At 39.6% G+C, this 26,560-nt stretch overlaps 1 protein-coding gene across 2 annotated transcripts in view; it reads left to right on the top strand.

The window, feature by feature from the left end:
- LOC135206237 (large ribosomal subunit protein mL46-like) overlaps positions 1-26,560 on the top strand; it is a 72,318-nt gene that overhangs the window by 35,251 nt on the left and 10,507 nt on the right. For both annotated transcript variants that reach the window (XM_064237612.1, XM_064237611.1), the window contains exons 3-4: positions 6,332-6,536; positions 23,001-23,143. In XM_064237612.1, coding sequence (XP_064093682.1) covers positions 6,332-6,536; positions 23,001-23,143 — 348 coding nt within the window. The remainder of the gene's footprint in view (positions 1-6,331; positions 6,537-23,000; positions 23,144-26,560) is intronic.

The raw sequence follows: 26,560 nt of genomic DNA, 5'->3' as shown, positions 1-26,560 counted from the left end.
TAGGCGCAAGCGCCTCTCCTCACAGGCGCCAAGAGCCTGAACATATCCTGACTTTGGATTCGCGCCCTACTCATAGTAGGCGCTCGAGAATAGAACGAGTGTTTCTCCGGATAGGCGCCAAGAGCCTAATAACTCAGGCTCTAGATCCTCCCCTAGTAGGTATCAAGAACCTAGGGAGAGAAGTGAAGCGGAGTAGTTTTGTTCTTTACCGAGGAAACATATCTCGGGTATTGAACTGGCGCTCCTTCGGACGAGCTCTTGAAGGATAAGAGTCGCATACCTGCCAGGACTTCTTCACCGAAGAAGTCTCCCTCTCCGAATGTAACTTGGAGGAAGTCTCGAGGAGGAAGAGACGAAAGAAGTAGGAGTCTCTGATTATAAGAGACTTTCTGCATTACCTTCTTCAGGAGTTTGGGGACTCGCTGTGTTCAGCTGATCCTCCTTCTCCGGGATCTCTGCTATCAAGTACTAAGAATTGGCAAAATCCCCCTCTTTTGTCAAGATGCGGCCAACTCTATCTATGAGGAAGGCTATCAAGAATCTGGAGAAACTGGCTCCTGGTTTAAGAAGGAGGCAGGTAAGACGGTGTTTTTGTGTCCTCCGTCTAGATTGACAGGTAAGCCGGGTGTCTGGGTACAACACGAAGGAACCCAATGGGGTTAGGCCTTCCGGCTTCCGCAAACGCGGATTTTTCTGCTCTAGTAGAATCTTCTAGAAGACGCTCTCTACTGTCGGCTAAAGCGTCTTGGGGATGTGCGAGATGGACCATTTACTCAAGGGTCTATCTCGCACACTTGAAGTCTTCAACTTCATGGATTGGGCCTTAGGAGCTCTAGCAAAAAGAGCGCAAGATCCGGAGTTCGTGACTCATGGATGGTTTATTAGGTGTCCCTTTCTTAGCTTGGACAAGGCAGTCATGGATGGATCCACAGAAGTAGCATCTCTCTTTGGAGCAGGAGTGCTCAAAAAGAGATCAGTTATAGCTCGTTTCTCTCCAAGTCTGTTTCGCCATTACAGAGATCCTCTTTGCTTTTTTCTCCACTCTCGGAATACCTTTTTCCTCAGGAGACAGTGAGGACAGATTTCCAGATCACTGTCGGGAGAAAGCTACGCAGGTTCTTCTTGCTCAGTCCGCCAGAGGCTTAAAACCGGCTGTGCCGATGGCTAATTAGAGAGAGGGAACAGCGAATAAGTGTCTTTCCACAGCTTTCGAGGAAAGAACAACCTCAAGACCCTCAACTAAGAAAAAAAATAGAAGGGCCGTTCAAGAGAGGACGATCTTCTCGAAGGCATTCTCGAAGCCGCAGTGAGACAGGAGTCCTCCAGACTCCCAGTAGGAGCCAGACTTTGAGGTTCGCGAAAGTCTGGGCTCAGAGAGGGGCGGACAACTGGTCCCTCTCGATCCTCGAGAGAGGATACCTGATCCCCTTCAGGGAAAAACCGCCCTTAAACATCCACTCCAAGGGAGTTAGCGGCAAGATCAGAGATCCTTTAAAAAACCAAGCACTATTACATCTGTGCAACAGATGCTAGAAAAGAAGGCTATAGAAAAGGTATAGACATTCATTCACCAGGATTTTACAATCGCCTCTTTCTGGTACCAAAAGCCTCTGGGGAGTGGAGACCAGTGCTGGACGTAAGCGCTCTGAATCACTTTGTGATCAAAACAACGTTCACGATGGAGACGACGTCGTCAGTTCTTTCAGCGCTAAGAAAAGGGGATTGGATGGTGTCATTGGATCTTCAAGATGCCTACTTTCATGTACCCATCCATCCCTCGTCCAGAAGGTATCTAAGATTTATGATACAGCCCGGGCCAAGTATTTTCAGTTTCGCGCCCTTTGTTTCGGTCTTTCCACAGTCCCCAAGTTTTCACGGGATTGATGAAAAATGTAGCACATTGGCTGAATTTTAAAAGGAATAAGGATATCGCTGTATCTCGACGATTGGTTGATTCGCTCGCCAATCCATGGGATCAGTGTCTGGAGGACCTAAGATCAACGTTGGACTTGACTCAGTCTCTGGGACTGTTAGTGAACCTCGGAAATCCCAGATGGATCCCCAGCAAAGCATTGTCTACTGGGGATTCTGATGGATTCTCGGGTTTTCAAGTGTTTCCGTCCATAGAAAAGACAGGAACGGTGCATTCTAAAAGTGAAGACCTTCCTAGAGAAAGAACAATGTTCCGCGAGGGAATGGATGAGTCTTCTGGGGACCCTCTCCTCATTGGAACAGTTCGTTTCTCTAGGGAGGCTTCACATAAGACCTCTTCAATTCTTCTTGAAGGAGATTAATTGGGACCAGAAGAATCAGGAGCTGTGGGAATCTTTTCCTCTGTCCAGAGAGATAAAGAAAAACCTCAGCTGGTGGTTAGAACCAGGCAGACTGAACGAGGGACTATCGCTGCAGTTACCGAACCCCTCCCTAGTGTTGTTTACAGACGCATCGGAGACGGGATGGGGGGCGACGTTGGGCCCGAGAGAAGTGTCAGGCACCTGGAGTGGGGAACAGGTGTCCTGGCACATCAACGGAGAAAGAGTTAGGTGGCAGTGCATCTGGCTCTAGGCAGTGGGAAGCCAAGTCGCAAACTCAGTGTTGCAGGTAAATTCCGACAACACGACAGCTCTAGCCTACATAAGAAAACAGGGGAGGGACTCACTCCCTCTCACTGTACAAGAGGCGAAAGAGCTTCTTCTATGGTCAAAGGAGCGGAACACCTCACACTCTTGACGAGGTTTATACAAGGCGAGAAAAACGTCAGAGCAGACTTGTTGAGCAGGAGAGATCAAGTCATTTCCACGGAGTGGACTCTACACTCAGAGGTCTGCAATCAAATTTGGAACCTATGGGGAAGGTCAAACATAGACCTGTTTGCAACTCATTGGAATGCCATGGCTGGATGAACTACTGCTCTCCGATTTCAGATCCAAGAGCAGTAGCGATAGACGGCCTCCTCCTAAATTGGGAAGGAATAGACGGCTACGATTTTCCTCCTTCAGGATCATAGGAAACGTAATAAGGAAGTTTTCTGACGAAAGGAGTAAAATTGACCTAATCGCCCCATTTTGGCCAGCTCAAGAGTGGTTCACAGAGGTACTGGAATGGATGATAGATTTTCCAAGGTACCTTCCTTTACGGAACGATCTTCTCAGCAGCCCCACTTCGACAGATACCACAAAAACCTCCCCGCGCTCGGTCTGACTGCCTTCAGACTGTCGAAGGACTCGTCAGAGCGAAGGGTTTTCACGCGCTGCTGCAAAGGCAATTGCAAGGGCCAGGAGACCGTCAACTATACGCGTATACCAGTCGAAGTGGGAAGTGTTCCGAAGGTGGGCCAGGATCAGAATGTATCCTCTTCCAGTACCTCTGTGACGGAAATAGCAGATTTCCTCTTATATTTGAGACTAAAGTGTAACCTTGCAGTCTCGACTATAAAAGGTTATAAAAGTATGCTTTCCTTGGTGTTTAGACATACAGGGCTAAACATCACGGATGACAAAGATTTACACGATTTGATTAAATCATTTGAGACTTCGAAGTCCAAGACAGCCAGACCACCCAGCTGGAACCTGGATGTGGTACTGAGGTTTCTCATGTCAGAGAAATTTGAACCTCCCAATAACTCATCATTCAGAGACTTGACTAGAAAATCGATTTTTCTCTTTGCATTAGCATCAGCTAAAAGGATTATGAACTCCAGGCTTTAGAAGGCACAGTGGGCTTCAGGAAGGATTCTGCAGTGTGTTCATTTAAACCCCTATTTTTAGCAAAAAAAGAAAAATGAGAATCCTTCTAAGCCTTTGCGGCCAAGGACGTTTGAAGTTAAAGGATTGACTTCCCCTGGTACGGGAGAGAAATAGAGAGAACCTTGTGTCCGGTAAGGATCCTCAAGTTCTATCTAGAGAGGAAAAAAACAAATGGGAGGAAACTCAGAGAGCCTTTGGTGCTCGTAAGAGATTCCGAGAAGAACGATGTCAAAGAATGCACAGGCATTCTTTATCAGAGAAACTATTAAAGAAGCGCATATTGCTGTGAAGAGGAATACCTCAGGCAGCTGAGAGTGAAAGCGCATGAGGTCAGAGCCAGTAGCAACCTCATTAGCTTTCCACAAGAATATGTCGTTAAACGACTTTAATTGGATCCACATATTGGAGATGCAATTCTGTGTTTGCGTCTAACTATTTGAGAGATGTACGTGTGACTTATGATAAGTGCTTCTCTCTCGGACCTTACGTGTCTGCGGATTCGGTGCTGGGTACAGGGGGCTGAAACCAATCTAGCTTAGTTTAGATAGATTAGGAATTTTAATCTTGTGGTGTTGTTTTTATGGTCGATTGAAAGTGGTCAGGAAAAAGTACCATTTTCAATTCGTAGTGTATAACAAAGTAGTGTGGTCAGGTGGTCGAGATTGGTTTGTTTTCATGCTACCTTGTAATGTTTTTGGACCTAGGCTCTGTCTTGTAAGAGGGTTTAGTCCCCGTTGATACGACAAAGGTGAAGGCTCTACCATGTAAGTGGGATAGGCCCCATTGGTATGATCCAAATAAGGCTCTGTCGAGTAAGCGGGCTCGCCCCCATTGACATGATCCAGAAGGGTTCTCAGTGACAGGTCTCATCCTCACTGGAACTCTTGAGGCAAGCAGAGTCATAGACAGTACTCATGAAGGTCTTCTGCCCAATAAGGTAGGAATCAAGGTATTTTAAGTTTTATTTATAGTACCTACAACAAAAGTTGTTTTCCCTGTTTTTTGAATTGCTATTCATATTGAGTACTATCCCTTACCCTCCTCCAAGGGTGCCAATCAGCTAAGTATATATCTGCCGGGTGTGTGTTGTAAAAAGAAATTGTTAAGATACAATAAAGTTTTACACATACTTACCTGGCAGATATATACGTTTTTAAATGGCCCACCCATCCTCCCCTCAGGAGATAGGGGAAGAAAAATTCTGTCAGAAAACGGGAATGATTCCTATTACCGCCACCCAGCGGCGGTAGGGGGTGATCACCTGACCTACCTGTAGCGTGTGCCGCGAGTTTTGAATTCTGTCGGACGTCAGAGACATAAGCTAAGTATATATCTGCCAGGTAAGTATGTGTAAAACTTTATTGGTATCTTAACAATTTCATTGTCCTGTAATTCAAGTGCATTGATTTGAGTGCAGACATTCCTTGTGTCACCTCTATTCAGGTGAAACTCATTTAAGATACACATGCAGCATTATGGAACACTCCTAAACTACTCATTATTGACTATTTATTATATATATAGATATATATATTATATATATATATATATAATATATATATATATATATATATCTATATTATATATATATATATATATACGTATATACTATATATAATTTTTTGTAGGGAGATGTGTATTATGTTTTTATTTCACAGGGATAATATGTTTCCTTTTGATAATCAGCAGAACATAATTTAGTTTGGTAAAGTGACCGTTACAAAATGAAAGAGAATTAAAGAACTACTTATTAACCAATTTTTTTAAGCCATTGCCAGCCAATCAACCTCAAGGAATGGTCGTGCCTTGGGCGGGGTTTAGCTGGAAAGTGCAGTGGATTTTGCTATAGTTTAGCTGTTAAGCTTCTCGAACTGAACTTGGACAAGGGTTTATCCATGGGTAAATTAATTTTGTCTCAAATTAGGTATTTATTGTTAGCTTTAAAAATGATTTTATCACAGTGTATGAATAATGTTATCAGGTTTTGGAATAAGGAGACTGACTCTTAGATTTAAATATTCTTGTTGACAGAGATGAGTTAGATTTCCTTCAGCCACAGGTGTTTATCTTGGGATGCAAGTTGATACTTTTTACACCTACCAATAGTGATGTGAGGAGCAATTGATAGATAACTTTATTGTTTTATTGCAGCATCTTGGATGTAACTAGCTATGTCTGAAACAACCTTGACTTTAAATGTATATCAAGACTTGTTCAAATTGACGTAAACTCTGCCTCTACCTGTAGTAGGTGGGAACCTTTGCCGCTAATAATGTTAAGTACTCCTGCAATTTTCAGAGCAAGGCATACTGCAGTAGTATAACCCTTAGCAGAATAAATTGGTGTCATTTTTGGATAATAGTTTTTTTCTTTGAAAACTTGAAGCTGTGTGAAATATATTTTTATGATATGAAACAAATGTTTAGGTAATTTTTAATGCTGTATTTCCTACTACTGGATATGTATTTTGTCTTGGATAGGTCTGTAGTGCTTTCATAAATTCCAGAATTGAAAGTTTGTGATCATGATATTTCCAGAAAAGGAGAAAATCATTCTTCTTAAAGCCTTTTTATTTAAAATTGCAGTTAATTACCAAATTAGAAATAGATCACTCCCTCAAAAGTAACCATGAACTCCGTCTTGAGCAAGATGTGATAAGGACCGAACTGCTGAAGTCAAGTGATTTAGACGATGCTGACCTTGAAGAATCCTCACAGCAAACTGCTTTGGAATATGAGGATGCTTGTGTGGAAGAGCTGAAAACATTTAATTTTGCACCTAGGGTTACAGGTATTTGAAATATATTGTTTGTGTTTTGGTGTTTCTGAATTCTTGATATGGTATTGGAATTTCAGACATGATACCGATTAGCATTTGTTGCTTCCGAATGTGGGATTTTAGTTGTTATTCCATCAGAATGGGTTCTCAGAAATATGACATTATACTATTCTTGATGTAATTAATATTTTCTCCAGTTGTTCAGAACAGAATTTTATTTTAATATAAGTGGTATTGTATTGCTATGTCTGTTATATTAAGAACAGCAGTGTATCTTTTTAGTAATGAAAAGTCTTTTTACAATACTCTGGCATGATTTGATTTTTGAAATATTTTCTCATAACATTTTATTTATTGATTCTGATCATCTCACTGAAGGAGAAAAACTCTTCTTTCAAAAATAAATACAGTAATACTTCCACTTATCAGATATTTCAGTTATGGCATTCTAATAGTACTAGTAACAAAGCCCCCCCTGATGACATTCACTAAAAAAAATCAAAAGAAATAATATTGAGGTACTATCTTTTTCATAAATGACTTTTCAATACTAAAGAACTGGAGGAGAGTTATCAAACATTTTTCATGTGACACTAGTTTTGATGATCAATCTCTGTTTCTGCATAAATTCATTCTTTTGTACTTTGAATGTCTTGAGTTTACTGGTAGATGTTAAAAAGGCAATGGGGAAGTCACATTGATGCTGCTGAGATTGTACTGTATGTGTTAGTTTTGCTTTTTGTTTACTTCTTAATTTTGGGAATTATTATTAGTTGATTGATAGGAAAGTAGCCAGACTGCTGGCTCATGTCTTGATTCATTGTGCTGACCCGGAGGATTTATCCTTATGTTGAATATTGAAATAAGGAAAAGCTAAAGAATAGTCAGCTTTAAGGGAAGAAAGCAAAGTAATGATCGAAAAAATGAAAGAAAGTGATACTGAGGGCTGAAGGAATATTTCTTACAGTGCAATTATCAAGACATATTGCTTGCAGTACTCTACTGTCGGATGACATGACACATCCCCAGCTCACATCATTAGCAATCTTCTTTTCACCAGGTTGTGGTGTAATGGATAAGTGAGCTCATGGGAGAATTATTTTTTTAGATTTTGCTTTTTCCATCCATGGTTTTTAATGATCTTTTACCTAGTGTCTGTTAGTATTAAGGTCATTATAATTGATTGATTTTTGCAGTTCATTGCCAATTTAATTAAATGAAATAATAATGAATGATAAATTACATACCCCCATCTGGCTGGTCCCGTTTCTCTCTCTTGTTGCTCCAAGTCACTAAAAAGTTTTGCTTCTAATCTGAAACATTGTGAGGTTGAATTTTGTTCACCTATAATTTCATGCTTACAAATTTGCAAGTCGCATGGTAAGCTTCTTTGTTGCAATATTTACCTATTAGTTTACATTAGCAGTATCCATTAAACGTTTTTTAAATGTATGGTGTACATAAAGGAAATAGTATTTGTAAATCTCTTTGTCAAAAGCAATCTGAGGAACCTCACGAAATATTTCAGTAGTATATGGATTTATAGTACATACAATGCCTGTAGGGGTTAGTGCTGTTAGTGCACATCATGCAGTTTACTGAAGGCATTACTCTTAAGGTTCAGTGCAACGTCTAAGCTGAAAATTCATAATATGAAGCACATGGCCTAATACCAGGAATACAAAATCATACAGTTTACACAAACAAAAATTATTTATCAAAGAAACTGTGCTATTGTGTAATTATAAATAATTAATGTAACAGAACACTATGCAATATTAACTTGCAAGTAATCAAGACAACATCTTTAAAGTAAATGTATTTTGAAGATTTCCAAATCTGAGGGTATCTTCATGGCTCAATAGTATCAGCTTTTCTTCCTCGTCTGCATGTAATAAAGACTGTTATGAAAGAAAACATTAGTTATAAAATTATAACACTCAGAATATAAATGTTTTACTGAACATCAGATATGGAGTTTATTTCATAGAAGAATATACGTACCACCATTTGATAGCAATATAGAAAAATTTAAGTATACTATTGAAAAAACTATGAAACAAACATTAATGTAAGCTACCTGCTGTAAGTAAAACGAGGGCTAAAATAACCAATTAGTAATGGAAGGAAAAAACCACCAGACTACAGAAACCCGATTAGAGTCTGGATAATACAGGCAGTCCCCGGGTTACGACGGGGGTTCCGTTCTTGAGGCGCGTCGTAAGCCGAAAATCGTCGTAAGCCGGAACGACACTTGGAAATATGCCTTAAACTAAGAAAAAGTTAGAGACCTTACCTGTGTGACATGCAAGTAGATTGCATGATGTGTAGTGTGGTTATTCCAATGGCAAAGGATGGTTCTTGAAGGTATAATTCTTTATTAAACTCTTGTGACACTAAAAAGCACAATGTACACTACACTTAATCCTTAGGGTATACACTAAACACTGTCACTATACGTATACACATGCATTGCAGACTTTGTTAGATCCTGGAGTACACTAAAATCCCAGTCTGGTAGCTCTGGAAGGTAAAAGTATAACACAATTAGTACAAAATACTACACAAAGTCCTGAATACAATATGTAAATTATAGATATCAAGAGTAAAAGAGTTAATGTATGTTAATTAATTCCTTACTTTTAGTTTATAATTCCTTACTTTGAGTTATATCAAGAGTAAAAAAGTTAATGTATGTGAATTAATTCCTTACTTTTAGTTTAAAGTTGTCCTGCTATGTAACCCTGGATGGACAAAGTCTTATGTGGCCCCTTAGCCTACATCATCAGGGGGTTCTGGAATGTACAAAAATAATTAGTATGTCAGTAAGTACTCTATGCATAGTAAGTTACATACAGTAATATGCACCATACAGTGGTTTAATATCACATATATAACATGTATAAAACTTAGTTAATGTATGTTAATTAATTCCTTACCTTTAGTTTTTATATTTGACATTCATCGTAACCCTGGATGGACAAAGTCTTATGTGGCCCCATAGCCTACATCATTCAGGGGTTCTGGAATGTACAAAAATAAAAAATTAGTATGTCAGTAACGTACTCTATGCCTAGTAAGTTACATACAGTAATATGCACCATACAGTGGTTTAATATCACATATAACAACTGTATAAAACTTAGTTAATGTATGTTAATTAATTCCTTACCTTTAGTTTATATTTGACATTCATCGTTAACCAAGGATGGACAAAGTCTTATGTGGCCCCATAGCCTACAATCATTCAGGGGGGGTTCGGAATGTACAAGATAATTTTGTCAGTAAGTACTCTATGCATAGTAAGTTACATACAGTAATATGCACCATACAGTGGTTTAATATTGTAAATGATTGGTCTACACCCCCTGTTCAGCAGGGAGTGTACAGTATGTATGTAATTCCATGAGGGACCTTGATCACTTATCCCATGTGAGAGATCTTGGTCACTTAATGTATGTTTACTATATGTACTATGTATAATTCCTTACCTTTAGTACAGTAGTACATAGTTTACAGTTGTCGTGCTATGTTATGTAGTAACCCTGGACAAAGTTTTATGTGGCCATAGCCTGCATCATGGAGGGGTCCTGGTTTTCTGGAATGTACCAAAAAAGTATCAAAGTTAGTCATGTTATGTATGTTTAGTAAGTTACATACAGTAACCATACGTACAGTGGTTTATAACATGTACTACATATGTACATAATCAAACTTGGTTGGAAATTCCTGTAAAAAAAAGTTATGTACGTATGTAATATGTACTACTGTATGTAAAAACCTTACTGTTCATACTTTGTTACACTACATGTTACATGTGATACGTATACTTTCCTGAAGGGTTTTTTCCATCCAAAAATGGTGCTTCTACTTGTAGTAGTTATCCCTTGATGACACTTGTAGTAACAACCTGGAGTTGTGTGAAAAATGTTGGTTCTGGAAGGAAAAAGTAACAAAATTAGTGTACAAAATATACATACAGAAAGTTTGTGAATGCAATATGTTAATTACTGTGAAATATCAAGAGTGTACTACTAAAAGAGTTAATGTATGTTAATTAATTCCTTACCTTTAGTTTATATTTGACATTCATCGTAACCCTGGATGGACAAAGTCTTATGTGGCCCCATAGCCTACATCATTCAGGGGATTCTGGAATGTACAAAAAATAATTAGTATGTTAGTAAGTACTCTATGCATAGTAAGTTACATACAGTAATATGCACCATACAGTGGTTTAATATCACATATAACATGTAGTATAAAACTTAATTTAGAAATTCCTTACATAACTTACCAACTTTTAGTGAGTCTCAAAGCTGTTACCTAGGTGTGGGAGATGGAGGTGGAGGTGTAGAGCATTCATGATAAGGATGCATTCCAAACCTAACTTCAGTGTGCTTTATCACAGATAACAGGCTAGGATGATGGCGGCAGTATGGAATGAAGAATTAATATTAAAGGACAGTATGTAACCACTTAGGTGTACAAAATTTATTGTACGTATGCAAACATTAAACACACTGAGAATTCCTTACCTCCAGCAAAATGAAGACATGTAGGCTATGTAGAGGTCTGGTTTATGTAAGTCACAGGTGCATTGCCAGTCTGGAATGATAATGTAATAGTACATATGATTATAGTATGTATGTTACATACATAACATGGTTATTACATATGTAATATTAAAACATTAATAAAAAAAACTGTCCTTACCAAATTCTAGTGGTTGGCTTGCTTACTGGGATGGGTCATATGGTACATGAGAGGTGTGGCTGGGCTATGGAGTGGGATGGGCAGGTGCTTGGGAGTCTGGAATGATAAAAAATATATAAAATGATAGTTACTACTACTGTAACTACTGCACATGTTATTACTGTTTGGACATATGTAGTGTGTAATACGTATGTTCAATATAAAAAATGAAGAATTCTTTTACCTGAAGGAATGGAGAGGTGGTGATACTACTCGTATCAACTGATTGGGCTCTGGGGAGGTGATACTTGTATCAACTGATGAGGGAACATCTACATCTGGAAGAATGATAGGGTACATATTATAAGGTGGATGTAATTGTAGCATAGTACACTTTTAATAAAAATTTCTATTAGCAATTTATAAAACATTTTATACAAATTTGTTAAGGATTCCTTACCTGATGTATAGGGCGAGGCATCAAAACATGGAAAGGTCAGGGGTCATCTGGGTCACTGTCACTATCAAAGGGGTCTGAAATGGAAAAAAAAATAATAAGAAGATTATGCAACATCAAACACATTGTACCACTATGTAGTTAGTGTACGTATGTATGTAGGGTGTAAACAATTTCCAACATGAAAATGATGAGAAAAATGAAATTGCTTACCTGATTGTACACGTGCAGGTGGCGGGCTGATACAGAGGGGTCCAGGTACAGGGGGATCTGGAACTGTCACAGGTAGTACAGGGAGATCTGGAACTGTCACAGGTAGTACAGGGAGATCTGGAACTGTCACAGGTAGTACATGGGGGATCTGGAACTGTCACCACTTCTGCAATAAAATTACAAATGAATGAAAATTAATGAAGTTACAATTTACTCTTACATTTAGTATTGTTTTTTACATTAAAAAATTAACACATTTTAATATGTACACTATGTAAACACATAAATTAGTAAAACAGTTCAGAATTCCTTACCAGGACTAGGAGTGGGAGGTGTGGTACTGGAGACTTGTGAAAGAAAGTCAAGCCTGGACTGCACACTTCTCTTCGTCTGCTTCTCCTTCAGGTCTCCTTGTAGAAAGTCACCAATCCATGATTCCTCTCTTGATTTTGTCAAACCTAGAAACGTTAGGGGTCTTCTGCCTCAAAAGAAGCCAAGGCTCTCTCCAGATGAGTAAAACCCTCTGACAAGCCTTTTCACAGTTAATGACCTGGGTTTTGGCTCTGGTGCCGCCTCCTCTTCCTCAATCATTTGTTGTTCAAGTTCTAGTAAGTCCTCTGCAGACAATTCCTCTCCATGGGAAGCCAGCAGCTCTGTTACATCATCAGGTTCAAGATCTAGTTGCAGCCTCTTGCTTAGCCCTACGATCTTCCTCGTCACAGTCTCGACGTCTTCTGCCTGGTCAAAGCCTTCAAACTGTGCACAAACTGTGGACACAGTTTCCTCCAGGCCCCATTTAAAGTGGTCGTCTTCACCTCGTCCCAAGCACTTGCAATGTTCTTCACTGCATCTGCAATGAATTGTAGCCCTTCCAGATTGCTTCAGTGTCAACTCCTTGTTAGCTTCTATGGCCCTCAAAGCAACACGTATGGTCCTTCTAAGGTAGTAAGCCTTGAAATTTTGCTATTACTCCCTGGTCCATTGGCTGTATCAGCGATGTGGTATTGGGTGGGAGGTACACCACCTTCACATTAGGATGCATGTCGCTCAAATTTGAAGGGTGACCAGGGGCATTGTCCAGGACTAAGAGGGCCTTAAAGGCAGACCCTTCGAAGTCAAATACCGCTCCACTGCTGGCACGAAATGGTCATTGAACCAATCTTCGAAGACCATTAAGGTACCCACGCCTTCTTGTTAGATTTCCAAATCACAGGGAGTTGACTCTTGAAAATGCCCTTGAAAGCCCTGGGATTCTCGGCCAAATACACCAGCAAGGGCTTCAGTTTCAAATCACCACTTGCATTGGCCCCAAACAGCAAAGTCAGTCGCTCCTTTCCAGCTTTATGGCCAGGTGCTGACTTCTCCTCCTTGGAAAGGTACGTTCGATTTGGCATTCTTTTCCAAAATAATCCAAGTCTCATCCACATTAAAGACTTGGTCAGCGTTGTAACCACCATCCTTAATTATCTCAGCCAAACCACCTGGAAAACTTTCTGCTGCTTCGCTATCAGCACTAGCAGCTTCACCTTGCAGCTTCACATTATGCAAATTTGCACGAGCCTTAAAACGGTTAAACCAACCTCTACTCGCGGAAAATTCACCACCAGCACTGCCTTCGCCAAACTTTTTCACTACTGCCTCATGCAGCGCTCTAGCCTTCTCCTGGATCACACTTAAGCTCACCGGAACACGTCGCTGGTTCTGGTCCTCCAGCCAGATCATGAGCAATTTCTCCATTTCAACAATGCTCTGGCTACGTTGCTTCTTCGTTTATCACCGTTGACTTCATCGGTGCAGCATCCTTAACGTGCTTCACCATACGTTCCTTATCCTTCACAATGGTTACCACCGTGGTCCTGCTCAAGCCTAAAGAACGGTCCTATTTCGGTGTTATTTTCTCCCTTCTCCGAACGCTTTATCACGTCATATTTGACCTCCATCGTGATGACCTTCCTCTTCTTGGATGAACTATCATCGGAGGAAGTACTTTTGGCGTTTAGGAGCCATTGTAAATTAGCGAAAATGGCAAGGAATTTCAGCAACGTCTCAGCACACAACCTAGTGGAATGCAGGCAGGCACGCGATTGAAGTGGCGTCCTTTCGTATTGTTACGCTTAGCGTCCTCGACCGTCCGAGGTCGTTGTTCGGTCAATTTACCATACAGTTTAATAGCGTTAATTAATTTATGCACCTCCGCTCAAAAAAACTAGTTCTGCATATGAGGTATCGTTAAAAAGCATAACAAAACGTCGTAACCTTGGCATTTGTGTTGTAATCTAACCAGAAACTTAGTTTTTTTTAATTATGTACTGGAAACAGCAATGATTTTTCATTATTTATTTGCACTTTTGGACTGTTTTAAACTGCGCATCCCAAGCTAGTGTATTCATTTCGTCGCCGCAAACTAGTTCCGCATATGCGCGTCAGTTAAAAAATTCAAAAAATACGAAAAAAAAAAAAAAAAAAAAGTGTTGAAAATCATCATAACCTCAAAATTTTTGTTGTAATGTAACCAAAAATGACATTGTTATGATACAATAAAGTTTCATACATACTTACCTGGCAGATATATACATAGCTATCACTCCGTCGTCCGACAGAAATTCGAAATTCGCGGCACAACGCGGCAGGTAGGTCAGGTGATACTACCCCCCCGCCGCTGGGGTGGCGGGAATAGGAACCATACCCGTTTTCTAATTCATAATTTTTCTTCCAGCTGTCTCCTGAGGGGAGGCTGGGAGGGCCATTTAATTGTATATATCTGCCAGGTAAGTATGTATAAAACTTTATTGTATCATAACAATATCATTTTTATACATTCAACTTACCCGTCAGAATATATACATAGCTGATTCACACCATTGGTGGAGGGTTTTAAAAGACAGCTATTACTGAATATACAGGTACAACATACGTTGTAGGTAATAAATAAATAAAACCTTGGTTCCTATGTGTTTTTAGACGAAGGGTCGACTTCCTAGCTATTGCTAGTAGTCTGCTTCGTCTCAAGAGCCTCAGCGGGATGTGACCTATGGCTAAGAGTTCTTGTAGATCTGTCGAATGGGGTCTTATCCACTTACTTGACAGAATCTAGTGGTCATTTGTCAATGGGGTCTTATCCACTTACATGACAATACACCAATGCCTATTGGCATACTTTAAGGAGCACAACACCGATCCCGATCACCTGATCCTAACACGAGGGTTTGTGCTTAATTTGAAAAGAGCTATCCCCAAACCCATTTCAAATAAACCCAGAAAATAATACACTTATGTTGTTAAAAAAAATATTTCACTAGTTAAGGATCAGTGTCGTCTCCCTATCCCAGCAACGCATCCGTGGACACTTATAATAAAGAGAGAAGGATCTCTCATAGGCCCACTTGATCTCCTTCGTGCAAAGAGGAGTCAACACAGAGTTGCATCTCCCGTTATTACAGCTAATATGTCTCTCAAGACATATTGTTATGGAAAGAACAAGAATTGTTTAAAAGCCCGCCACTTCAAGCGCTTTTAATTCTTAGCTGTTTGAAGTAAACGTCGAGTTACTCAAGAAGTGCTTTAGAGATTCCACTGTTCCAAAGAAGACCAGGGCTTTCTTTGAAATAGAACTCTTCTGAATGAAGCCCAGAGCCTGGCTTGCGCCTGGCTGGCGCTTCGCGCCTGCCTGGCTCCTCGCGCCTGCCTGGCGTCTCGCGCCTGCCTGGCGTCTCGCGCCTGGCTGGCGTCTCGCGCCTGGCTGTTGCCTCGCGCCTGGCTGTTGCCTCGCGCCTGGCTGGCGTTTCATTTTGAGCTTATGGCCTCCGTAACCAGGGAGTAATTTTTAGTCAGCTACATCCAGTAGACGATAGGAAATCTAATAGTCCGAGAGACCAGTCTTCCTCCGAGGAGGATCATACTTGATACTTCCGTTGCTAACGAGCACTCTTCCTACATGTTGAAGAGTTCTCTTGTTGCAAAATCTTCCCTATCCTTGTACGAAGGCAGGGAAAGAGCCTGGAAGTCTAAGGAGATTCTGAGCTGAAATTGGAGGATTCCTGATTTCTAGCTCTTTAAATATCTCTACGAACCTTCTGGGAAGTGGTTTTTTAAGCCCTCATCGTATTCCAAAGACTCTGTCAGCAAACGTTTAAACCTTATCTCCTTTGTAGATGAGAATGTAAATACATTGCCTGGACAACAAATCCTTTATCTGAAAGCGTTGATCCAGGAATAAAAGGTTTTAGTTCTTTTTTTTGCCAAACATACCATGCTGGCAGGAACCCATTGCCTAGTCTTTCTAGAATTTGATTCCAGATTCCAAGCCCAAAATTTCACTTGTCATTTTGGTCCTTTAGTACCAAGAGAAACATTGATGAGGAGCAGTTCCCTCTTGTCAGAACACGGAATCTGAGGCCCAAATAGGATCCCATTGTAATTATAAGATCTCCTAGTCTTGTCGTATAGAGGTATTGTATAAGATCCCGAAGATCTTAATGCTCTGCTATCTCCAATTCCCGTTTATAGAGACAGAGTATATAGCCTTTTACTGCGTTCTTTGATAGCAGAAATATACAAGGTGATTCTTGCCTCTGAAAGGGAAGAAAAAACCAAAGCTATGTGGTTCACAGAGGTATCGGAAGAGGACAGTTTCCTCATTCCCTCTCGCACGATCTGCAGTAATCATATATCTTATTCATGACTACTGTCATTACCTTGAAACATCCTCTCAGTCCTGTCCACTTCTGGTCAGTCTGCACGCAGACAGGACTAGAGTGGAGAGGTTGTTAAGGTCCATTTAAAAATAGATGCTGAAAGCAAGTATTCAGACTGTCTTGGAAAAGACTTCAAAAACTTGCTGTGAGAAGAACGTGACCTCTGTGAATCCAACCTCTCTAAGTCTAAAATGAGGCATAACGTAATTATCCTCTCTTTCTTGACGCTCTTTGTCTTACATTCTGTAAAGAGGTTTTATATTGTAGGGGAAAAAAGACTAAATTTTATTCCCCTTTCTATAAAATAAAGATGGCGTAAATTGCTACCTCTCTCTCATATTCTTTCTTCCCTTCCTTGTGCCTGGGCAACGAGAGAACGGAAAATTCTATCATAGTTCTTTTCAGCAAAAACAACAAATTATTATTATCCTATTCTCCTAATAAATGATCCAGGATCGAGGAGAATCATTCAAGATTCCTATCCTAGGACATCAGGCCGTAATGTACGGTTCAGATACTTGAAAGAGTCTCACCCAATACTGAGAGCTCCTACAAGTCTTTTCCAGTACCAAAAAACATTACAAGGTCTCCCTTGTTATATGTTTACATAGGAGTAGGATAATATAACATCCTGTTAATAACAATGAAAGAGGAGAAAGAGGAGCTGCATTTTTCAAGGGACTAGCCAAAAACGTGCAATAAAAAAGGGGTTGCCAAGGTCTTTCTAAAACCTGCACCCAGATTAACTTATGAGTCCGATATATTTTCTATCACTTGTCTCATAAGTTGAGGAAAACAGAGAGACTTCTAACGATATTTGGTTCTCTTCACCATGTAAAGACTATAAAGCAGAAGAACCCACTTATCCTGACACGAACTACGTTCGCCTGTGCGATTCTAGAATAATTGTCAGTAGAGGGTTGATCTGGCAAAGAAAGTTTCTCCCAAAACAACTCCTTTTTCCAGGAAAGAAGTCGCTCATGCGACCACTATATCACCTGACATGAGAAGTCTGTTCTTGTTAGAGACTTCCGCAATTTCAGTTTATCCTGACAAGGGCCACGGCCGCCTGTGCGATAACTTGTGTCCCTATCAGGAAAAAAAAACTGATCTTGTGTCAGTTCTCAAAGAGGAAACTCTTGGAAAGTCTATCTCCAAATACTGAGAATTTGGAGATCCTGATGTCTTGCGCTTGGTTGGCGCCTCGCTCCTGGGAGGCGTCCTGCTTCTAGTTGACGTCTCGCGCCGGGGTCGCAAGCGTCCTGGCGCTTGCCTAGCGCCCTGCTCCTGGGAGGCGTCATGCTTCTGGCTGGCGTCAACCGCTTAGGAGCGTCCTCGCGCTTGCCTGACGACTCTCCTCGCCTGAGAGGCCGTCCCTGCTTCTTGTTGACGTCCCCTCGCGCCTCGAAGCGTCCTGGATCCTGGGGAGGGGTTTCCCCACACCCCCCCCCCAAATTTGGGCTTCTGGCTGGCGTCCTAACCGATTTGGAGCGTCCCCTGGGACGCTTGCCTGACGCACTACTCCTGAGAAGGTGTCCTGCTTTTTGTTGACGTCTAGCGGCCTCGTAGCGTCCTGGCGTTTTTGCCAATAGCACCTCGCTCCTGGGAGGCGTCATGCTTCTGGCTGGCGTCAACCGCTTTTGGAGCGTCCTGACCGCTTGCCTGGCGACTCTCTCCTGAGAGGCGTCCTGCTTCTTGTTGACGTCTCGCGCCTCGTAGCGTCCTGGCGCTTGCCTGGCGCCTCGCTCCTGGAGGCGCCTGCTTTCTGGTTGGCGTCACGCGCCTCGTAGCGTCCTCGCTTAATTCTTCCGTATCCCCCCCCCCTCTTTTTTCTTGAATAAGAAATATTTTAAATACGGTTGTGTCGTTTCTCGAAAGACTTAACCATAGCGTAGTCTTGAAGTGAAACTGTATTACATCTCTCTTCTCACTAAGTATGTACTCTAATAAGACATGCTTTCGTAAGTATTAGTGCATTGAATAATATAATGTTCTGCTGCATAAGAATCCCTTTTAATCATGTTATCTACGGTAAACAGCATTGAAAGGTTGTAATATCTTTCTTATTGAAAGCTTCCTAACAAAAGGCAGACAATATTTTAATTATGATAGCTTCAGTATTCCCTCAATCCGAGGCTAAGACCACGATTGTAGGGAAGAAATACGGTTAGTTATCCCATTCCGCAGGAGAGAGAGCTGTAACCGACCGATCACGACTGAGAACAACATGGTACTGCCGCTGGTCTCTCTCTCAATTCAAAGCGAACGCAGTCTTCGAAAGCCGACTGGCCTTCCCTTTCCAGAGTTGCCAGTTACTCCATTTAATAAAGGAATCTATTAAAATTTTTATCGAGCTTCAGGAAGTTTTATATAAGCATAATTGAGCGAACGAGATTTCGACAAGTCTAGAAACTAAATAGGTGTCGTCTAAACAATCCTTTTAAACAATTTCTTCCTAGGAAAGTCCTAGAAGGGTACTGGTAATTCATGGAAACCTCTTCTAACACGAAGAAAAATGTTTCTATCCTACTCTCAACTCACCAATAAAGATATGCTTCTCCGATCACTTCTCGAAGACACGAAAGCATCATATAACTCATACTCTAGCGTAACAGAATACTCTATAATACTGTTACATTAAGGTAAACCGTATTAATTTAGGAAATTTTGTAAGGATTTCAGTTGACCATTATAGCATAAATTAGGTATGTGAATATGCCATGCCATACCGTAGCCTAAGGCGATTTGTCCTAAGCATGGTAGGAGCTAGAAGCTTAAAAGTCATACATATATGCTTTATCACTCAACGAGATCCATATAATTCATTCGATTGACAAATAATCTAAATCATTCTAATCAGAATAGATCTATATCTAAAAATGCACCGATGGGGAATCTTATGTTGAAATAACAAATTCATACCCCCATGGGATAGCGTTCTCGTCTAGTTGCGAAAAAAAAATTCGAACAATGACCTTATCACAAATGTTATCGAATGATCTCTAATATTAGAAGGCGCTAAATCGTCGCCTGATTCGAAAGGTGGATCGATTAAAGTCATTCTCATTTTGAATAATTCTACCAGAAGGCATTATACGAGGATCTTCGTCAAATTCATTCATTCGAAGTTCTCCTATCCATCATGGAACAGTAGGCATAAAAAGGGAGAAACACTGTTTTAGGATGCCTTTCCAATGGCTATCCCTGGCAGTCTGGGACGCTCTACAGAACCTGCCGAGGGGACGCCTGACCGGTGGGGATTCTCTGAAACCTCCTTACGGTTTTCGACATTCCTTCTCCTCTGGGCTTGTGAGCTTGGAAGAGGTCTAGACCTGAGAGCGAGACAGAGCCGATCAGACGCACCCTCCATTGTAATGGGGGGGGGAACACTATATTCACTTCTTACGTTCTAAGAGTTCGTATTCGAACTATATCCAAAGTCTACAATTTGCAAATATGATATTGTAGATTCTGCGGAGTAAGAAGGTGATGAGGATGCAACACTACTAGTACTGTTTACTACTATAATTGCTCGTTAACACAAGAGAATAATAAAGCTTCTAAAGGATAGTTACTTTTCTGACTTCCCCAACTAGGAAGAAAGATATACATTTCTCAATCAAACTAACACTTATTTGTATTAACGAATAAATATTCCCTTTCATGAAAGTATAAGTAATTCACTTTCGTGAAAGTGCATGAGTGTCTACCGAAAACTTCGGTAGTTACACATCACTATCTTCGAATTTTTTCGAAGTTAATATTATCAAAAAGTTAACAAAAGCGTATGCCGAACCAAAGATCCATTACTTCCCTGTAAAAAAAAGTTAGCCCAGACGATCGATGGCGATGAAACACGAAAATCCATCAGGAGGAAACCGCCAAACGTTGTTTACATTCCAGCGACAGAAAAATTATGAATTAGAAAACGGGTATGGTTCCCTATTCCCGCCACCCAGCGGCGGGGGGTAGATCACCTGACCTACCTGCCGCGTGTGCCGCGAATTTCGAATTTCTGTCGGACGACGGAGTGATAGCTATGTATATATCTGACGGGTAAGTTTGAATGTATAAAAACATATTTTTATTATGTACTGTGCTAAACTATAAAGGATTTTTATCATAGCATGCGTTTTTAAAAGCGTCGTTAACTCGGAGCGTCGGAAGCGTCAGCGTCGTAACCTCGGAACAAGCGTCGTAACCCAGGACGGAATTTCCATTGAATATTTAAGAAAAAGCGTCGTAACCTCGGAACGTCGTAAGCCGGAACCGTCGTAAGCCGGGGACCGCCTGTATACATATCCTGAAAGAAGTGTTTTAGCCTCAAATTATTAATGTAATGAAATAATATATAGAACTATGTCAAATTTATAACCAATGAAATAAACACGTTTGATTTAAACAGATTAAAGAGTCCTTACCAATCTGTTAATAATAATCAATATACAAAGTGCCCCACAAGAATGAGTGTAATGGCAAATCACTGAAATAAGTACAAGAAAAATAATTTCAGCTAAGCTTATCAAAAACTTAATTAACATTAAATTATGGTAGGGAGGAAGGATTATTTATATAGAGGCAACACAAAGGCTTTAGAGACTGAATACAGTTACCATAAACATAACTACCCTACAAAAGCTTGGTACTCACCGTATAAATCCAAGCAAGAAGACTGCAATGATGGTGAATGCCGAATAATTTCCTTGTAGTCCATAATGATGAGAAATGCCTGGGATCTGGACAAGTATCTTTTAGCAATGCATAAGATGCATACTTTTTCAATATACGTAAATGGGAAACTAAGGATATGCTCCCCTCTGTTACCAAAGGCTTGATTTCTCTTGAGGTTCTGTTACCAGTAAAGTCTTGTTCTGACTCTGTCCTTCTCTGTCATTACTCGACCACATAGGTTTAGAAGAATAAAAAGGAGTCGTCAGTGAAATGGTTAAACAACCTTTAAGAGCCGCAGGAAGGACACTTAGAGTACCAAGCATTTAAATAAACAAGACATCTCTGAAAATCATAAGTCCTTCCTACCACCATAAGAAACTGTCAAATAAAAAATAAATAGCAAAAAGTCATAAGTAATTATCAACTTATGGTGCGAATTTATATTCTGCATAACATCCCTTCAGCCCCTAGCTGCAATCCCTTTCATTTCTTTATTGTACCTCCGTTAATGTTCTCTTCTTCCGCCTGACTTTCTCAACCCTCTCCAACAAATTATTCATAGTTCAACTGTGAGGTTGTCCTCCTGTTACACTTTTCAAATCTTTTTAGTAGTGTCAATTTCCCTTTCAGCACTGAATGACCTCATAGCTCTCAGGGCTTGGCTTTGGCCTATACTGTATTCTGTTCTATAGTACATATACATTGGAACTATAAGGAAGGGGGCTGTAACTTGTTCCTTCTAGGGTTGCATTTGTTTTGGTCACTGTAAATAGTATGAAGGTACTTTGCGGAATTTATTTTGTCCCCACCTGCATTTCTTTTTGTATTTTTTTTTATTAATTCCTTTTGGCTTTTCATCTGGCTGCTCAGCTCATTTTGTTTTTTGTGTTATTCCCTTTTCAATTGTGATTTAATAACAAATTTAATCAGTAGATCATATGATCTCATCATTTTGAATCACTGGTTTCAGTAAAATGTTTTTGTAACTAACTTAAATATAGGAAACTATACTTTTTATTTGCTAAGTTTGTTAGTCATTTAAAATATTTTATGAAAGTTTTCCCAAATCTTATTAGTTAGTCCTACACCAACATTAGTTCACACTGAGGACAGTCAGTATTGAGAATATTTAGGTTGTATAGGATTTTTGTATAGTAGCTGTAATATACATATTATTGTCTGGAGTTCTTTTTACATAAACAATATTAATTATCAGATCATTTATTAAGAAACAATGAGTTTGATCAGTGTATTAACATAAGTAGTTTTGAAATTAAAATTTCATTCATAGGTACTGTATTATTATTTTTATTAGTTAGTGTAACAAGTTTCACATTTCTAGACTAATAAGGCTTGCATGAAGGGTAGTAGGCTGCATCTGGCCATGCAAGTGCAAAAACTGTAAAAGGGCACAATAGTTTTGAAGTGATGAGAGGAGTATTCTTCCCAGAGTGTCATCAGATTCCTTAACTATTCTAAGTTTGTTATAACTGTAGGATTTGAACCTTTGGTAGCTTCCTCTACCAGTAAAGTGGGCAATTTTTGTATTTGTTTGTAATTATGAAATGGGAAAAAATTTAAAGCCTTAATATTCCCACTTCAGGAAGCAAATTTTTCTTAAAATATTTGGGAAGTAGATCTTTTCATTATACATTATGTGGATGTTTGATCAAAGATCATAGAAGTTGTTTGTCATTTTCTTTGTTCATTTTCTTAATGTTTGAATTTTTTTTCTCTTATTTTCAGAGGCTGATCAGACGGGTAATCTCCAAACATTAAACAGAGCCTTAGATAGAGCATTGGTTTTATTAGTAAAGCAGAAATTAGGGGATGAATACCAGTGGGTGTTCCCCCAGTCTCCTTGGATTCCAGGGGAAACTCTTCGGCAGGTGTGTTATTCAGCAAATATTATTTATGTTCATACATTTAGCAAACTTCTTGTTATACTAATAAATACATATTGCTGTTTGTATTATGGAAAAACCAAGAGATGAATTATTTTTAAAAGAAGTGTTAGCTTGGCATTACTTTGCAAAAGGGCAAGTCCTCCTAAACTGAGTCATTTTAGGCTTAGTTTTTACCTGTGTGCATTTATTATTTTTGTTAGTATTCTGAAAATAAACCCTTATTCATATGGAACAAGCCTACAGGGGACATTGACTTGTAATATATGAATAGATAAAATTATAAATTAATGAAATACAAGATGAATTGTTTTAGGGTTGTTATGCATTGGATATTTTACATAATTTCATTTGCTCATCATCATTCATGAAGTATATTGCATTGAATAGCTTGAGAAAGCTTAATTGCTCATTTGGATTGTTGAGAAACAAATTTTTTTATGCAAGTTACTGTGCAGTTACATACTACATTCAATACATTAGTACTTTCGTTTGTAAGTACTGGTATATTTATGTTCTGTATCATGTTTAAATCACATTTCATAAATATATATGGCATAGACTTGAGGCCATTATTTGGGAAAATTTTGTTGGGGGCTCATGGTAACCCTGGGAAGTATTTGGTGTTCAGTATCCTTACCAATCAATGATTTGGGTAATGGAAGCTGCAAGCAAACACTTACTGTAGTGATTTACTAGACTTTAGCCAGTAGATTGGATACCACTAATTAAGTGACTCCTTAAGTTCAAACATGAATAAGTAGTTCCTATTTTCTTTGTAGGATGTGCAATGTTTTGGTAAGTGTTTGCTATTTATAGTGGTTCACTGCCATTGAGAGCATGAGAAGCTTACACCAATGCATTGTAAGATCCCAAATTCATCTGTTGTACCATTGTACGTACCTCATTGTGGATAATGTCTGATGCTGTCCAGTTCAGGCTGTCAAAAGATACAAGGAAAATACTACTCTTTCATCCTTAATACTGTTCTTGAGTTGAGGTTTGCCATTGGTTCTTCTGATCTGCATCTATCTTTCCTGTTTAACCATAGGTAGATAACTTGAGACATCTGTATATCTTTTCAGTAGTATGTCTTCTACAGATTGTAAAGTAAATACTTCCCTACTTCATGAAATTCGTGTTGAAATAACATCCTTCCCAGGATGTTTTATCAACGTGACTGCAGGTAAAACACCTCATCTGCTTCATCCTTGATGGTAGTGTACATCTTGGTCATATTTAGGTTAGTTCCTTTGGAAATGAAAAGCTTGTTTTTAGGCCTGCTGATTTGATTCCTTAACAGTAGTGCCCATCAAGGTACCACATCATGTCATAAGTGTTTACAAAGTTGGAGTATAAGTATATCTTTATTGAGGAGTGATAATGGTAGTTATATTTGACAATGTCTTAGAGGGTTGCATGAGAGAGAGAGAGAGAGAGTGAGAGAGTAAGTGAAAGTGTTGTTGGGTTGCGAGTTTAGATGTTTTCATGTGTTAGATATCGTGTTTCATGTTTGGTGTTGCTGTATGATAGCATGTAAGTGCGTATGTGTTTTTCTGAAGTGTGAGGGAACGAGCGAGTGAGTGATCGAGAGAGAGAGAGAAAGATCGTAATTGGTGGATGGATAATAAGCAGTGTTTTGATGGCGGGCATAAGCATCTGGCTTGTCTGTAGGAAAGTCGCCAAGTATATCAATGGCAAGAGTCTGTTACAGGGAGTCGTAAGAAGTCAGTAAGCGGGAAAAGGCGGTCAGTCAGACAGTGTTGGTGGTTGTGGTTTGTTGTGCTGGGTTTGAGTTGTCATATGATTTGTTGTGTTGTTTTCGAGCTGTTGGTATTTGTTTATGTAGCGATTGGGGTATTGTTTTTAAGTTGTATGGTTTTGGTGCTTGTCTGTCTTGGGTAGTGAAAGTTAGTGGTTGTTGTGTCTCGAAGACTACCCTCTATCCAGCGCCTAGCCCTGAGTATCTAGAGTCTGAGATGAATACATGTGATTGTGTTTTGTGTGTGCTGTATTTCGGTAAGCCAGTTGTCCTGCGTGTATTTAGTAACATGAAGAGGAAAGTGTGGCAGAGGGAAAGTTCAATAGTTGGTATGACTAAAGTAACTGAGGGGAGATTTGCTTGCTTGTGATCTCGTCACATCTTAGTTTAACTAGACTTCTGAGCTGATTAACAGCTCTCCTAGTGTGGGGCCGAAGGATTAGATTTATATTTATGTTGCTAGGAACCAATTGGTTACTTAGCAATGTGACCTACAGCTTATTGTGGGATATGAACCACTTTATATCGAGAAATTAATCTAATCACCAGAAATAAATCCTCAGGTCCTGCATTGGTGGCAGCAGGGAGCGAACTCGGGCTACCAGATTGATAGTCAAGTATGCAACCCACTTGTCCAATGAGGAACTCACAAAATTGTAACTTCTTCACGTTGAGGCATGCATATGTCATTAATCTTGTCCTGGGGTAGCAGGTGCTAGTCATTCAGACTGCACTCAGTTAACTGAAATACATTTTAAAGTAGTTTACTATCCCAGATTACTGTCTTATCACTGAATTGAAAAGGGCAGGAATAACAGATTTTTTCTTAATTGGTGAAACCTTAAGTAAGATAACTTCAAGGTGCTTGACTAATGGGCAGGAAAAAGGCCAGAGAAGACATGAAAAGTTAATGACAAAGAAATACAGCTTGGGAAGGCTGTAAGGATGCTGCAAAGAACCTATTAGTATTGCCATCTTTGACTTTTTTTTTTTTTTTTTCAAAGTGATAGTAGAGTTACATTGTGGAGTGAGGTTAGGGTTTGGAATTGGTCGTTGGCTTGGAATGTATATGAGATAATCTTAAAAGACTGATTCACAGCCTTTCAATTCGGTACTGTACCAGGTAGACTGCAATCTCCAGCCCAGAGAATGTTACAGCCTTCTACATCAGTCAGCTACTTGTTAAAAAAAAAAAGAAAAAAAAGATAGGTTTTTTGTCTTGTGTGAACACTTTAAAAACCTGTTACAAGATTTTATTGTTAGAGATACAAGCCAATTATGTACGTTTTGATTAAAGGGCCCTTCTCCCAACCCCTCCAGTTTGTACACAGCTTCAGGTTTTAGGCTTGCACAGCTTCTGGTTTCAAGTTGGATACCTTACCAGTCTTTTTAAAAAGCTGCTCCCTCAGCCTTGTCAGCATTTGGACTTTTCACCTCACTGGTAATAAGGGTAAAGGAAATAGGGTTATATCTGTGAAAGTAGAATTTTGAAAAATAATCCACTCATGATAATTCCATTGGCTCTTGTTTACTCGTCACATAGCGTCTTTCTGTCTTCTTAAAGCTTGCTTTTCAACTTATTGACATTTAATGCTTGTTTCATGTGAACATAAAGGATGAATATTTTGGGCTGTATTTCA

The sequence above is a fragment of the Macrobrachium nipponense genome, chromosome 29, assembly GCF_015104395.2.
Source record: "Macrobrachium nipponense isolate FS-2020 chromosome 29, ASM1510439v2, whole genome shotgun sequence".
In the NCBI taxonomy this organism is placed as follows: Eukaryota; Metazoa; Arthropoda; class Malacostraca; order Decapoda; family Palaemonidae; genus Macrobrachium; species Macrobrachium nipponense.
The sequence above is the reverse complement of the archived record's forward strand: the minus strand, read 5'-3'. Positions and strand labels throughout refer to the sequence as shown.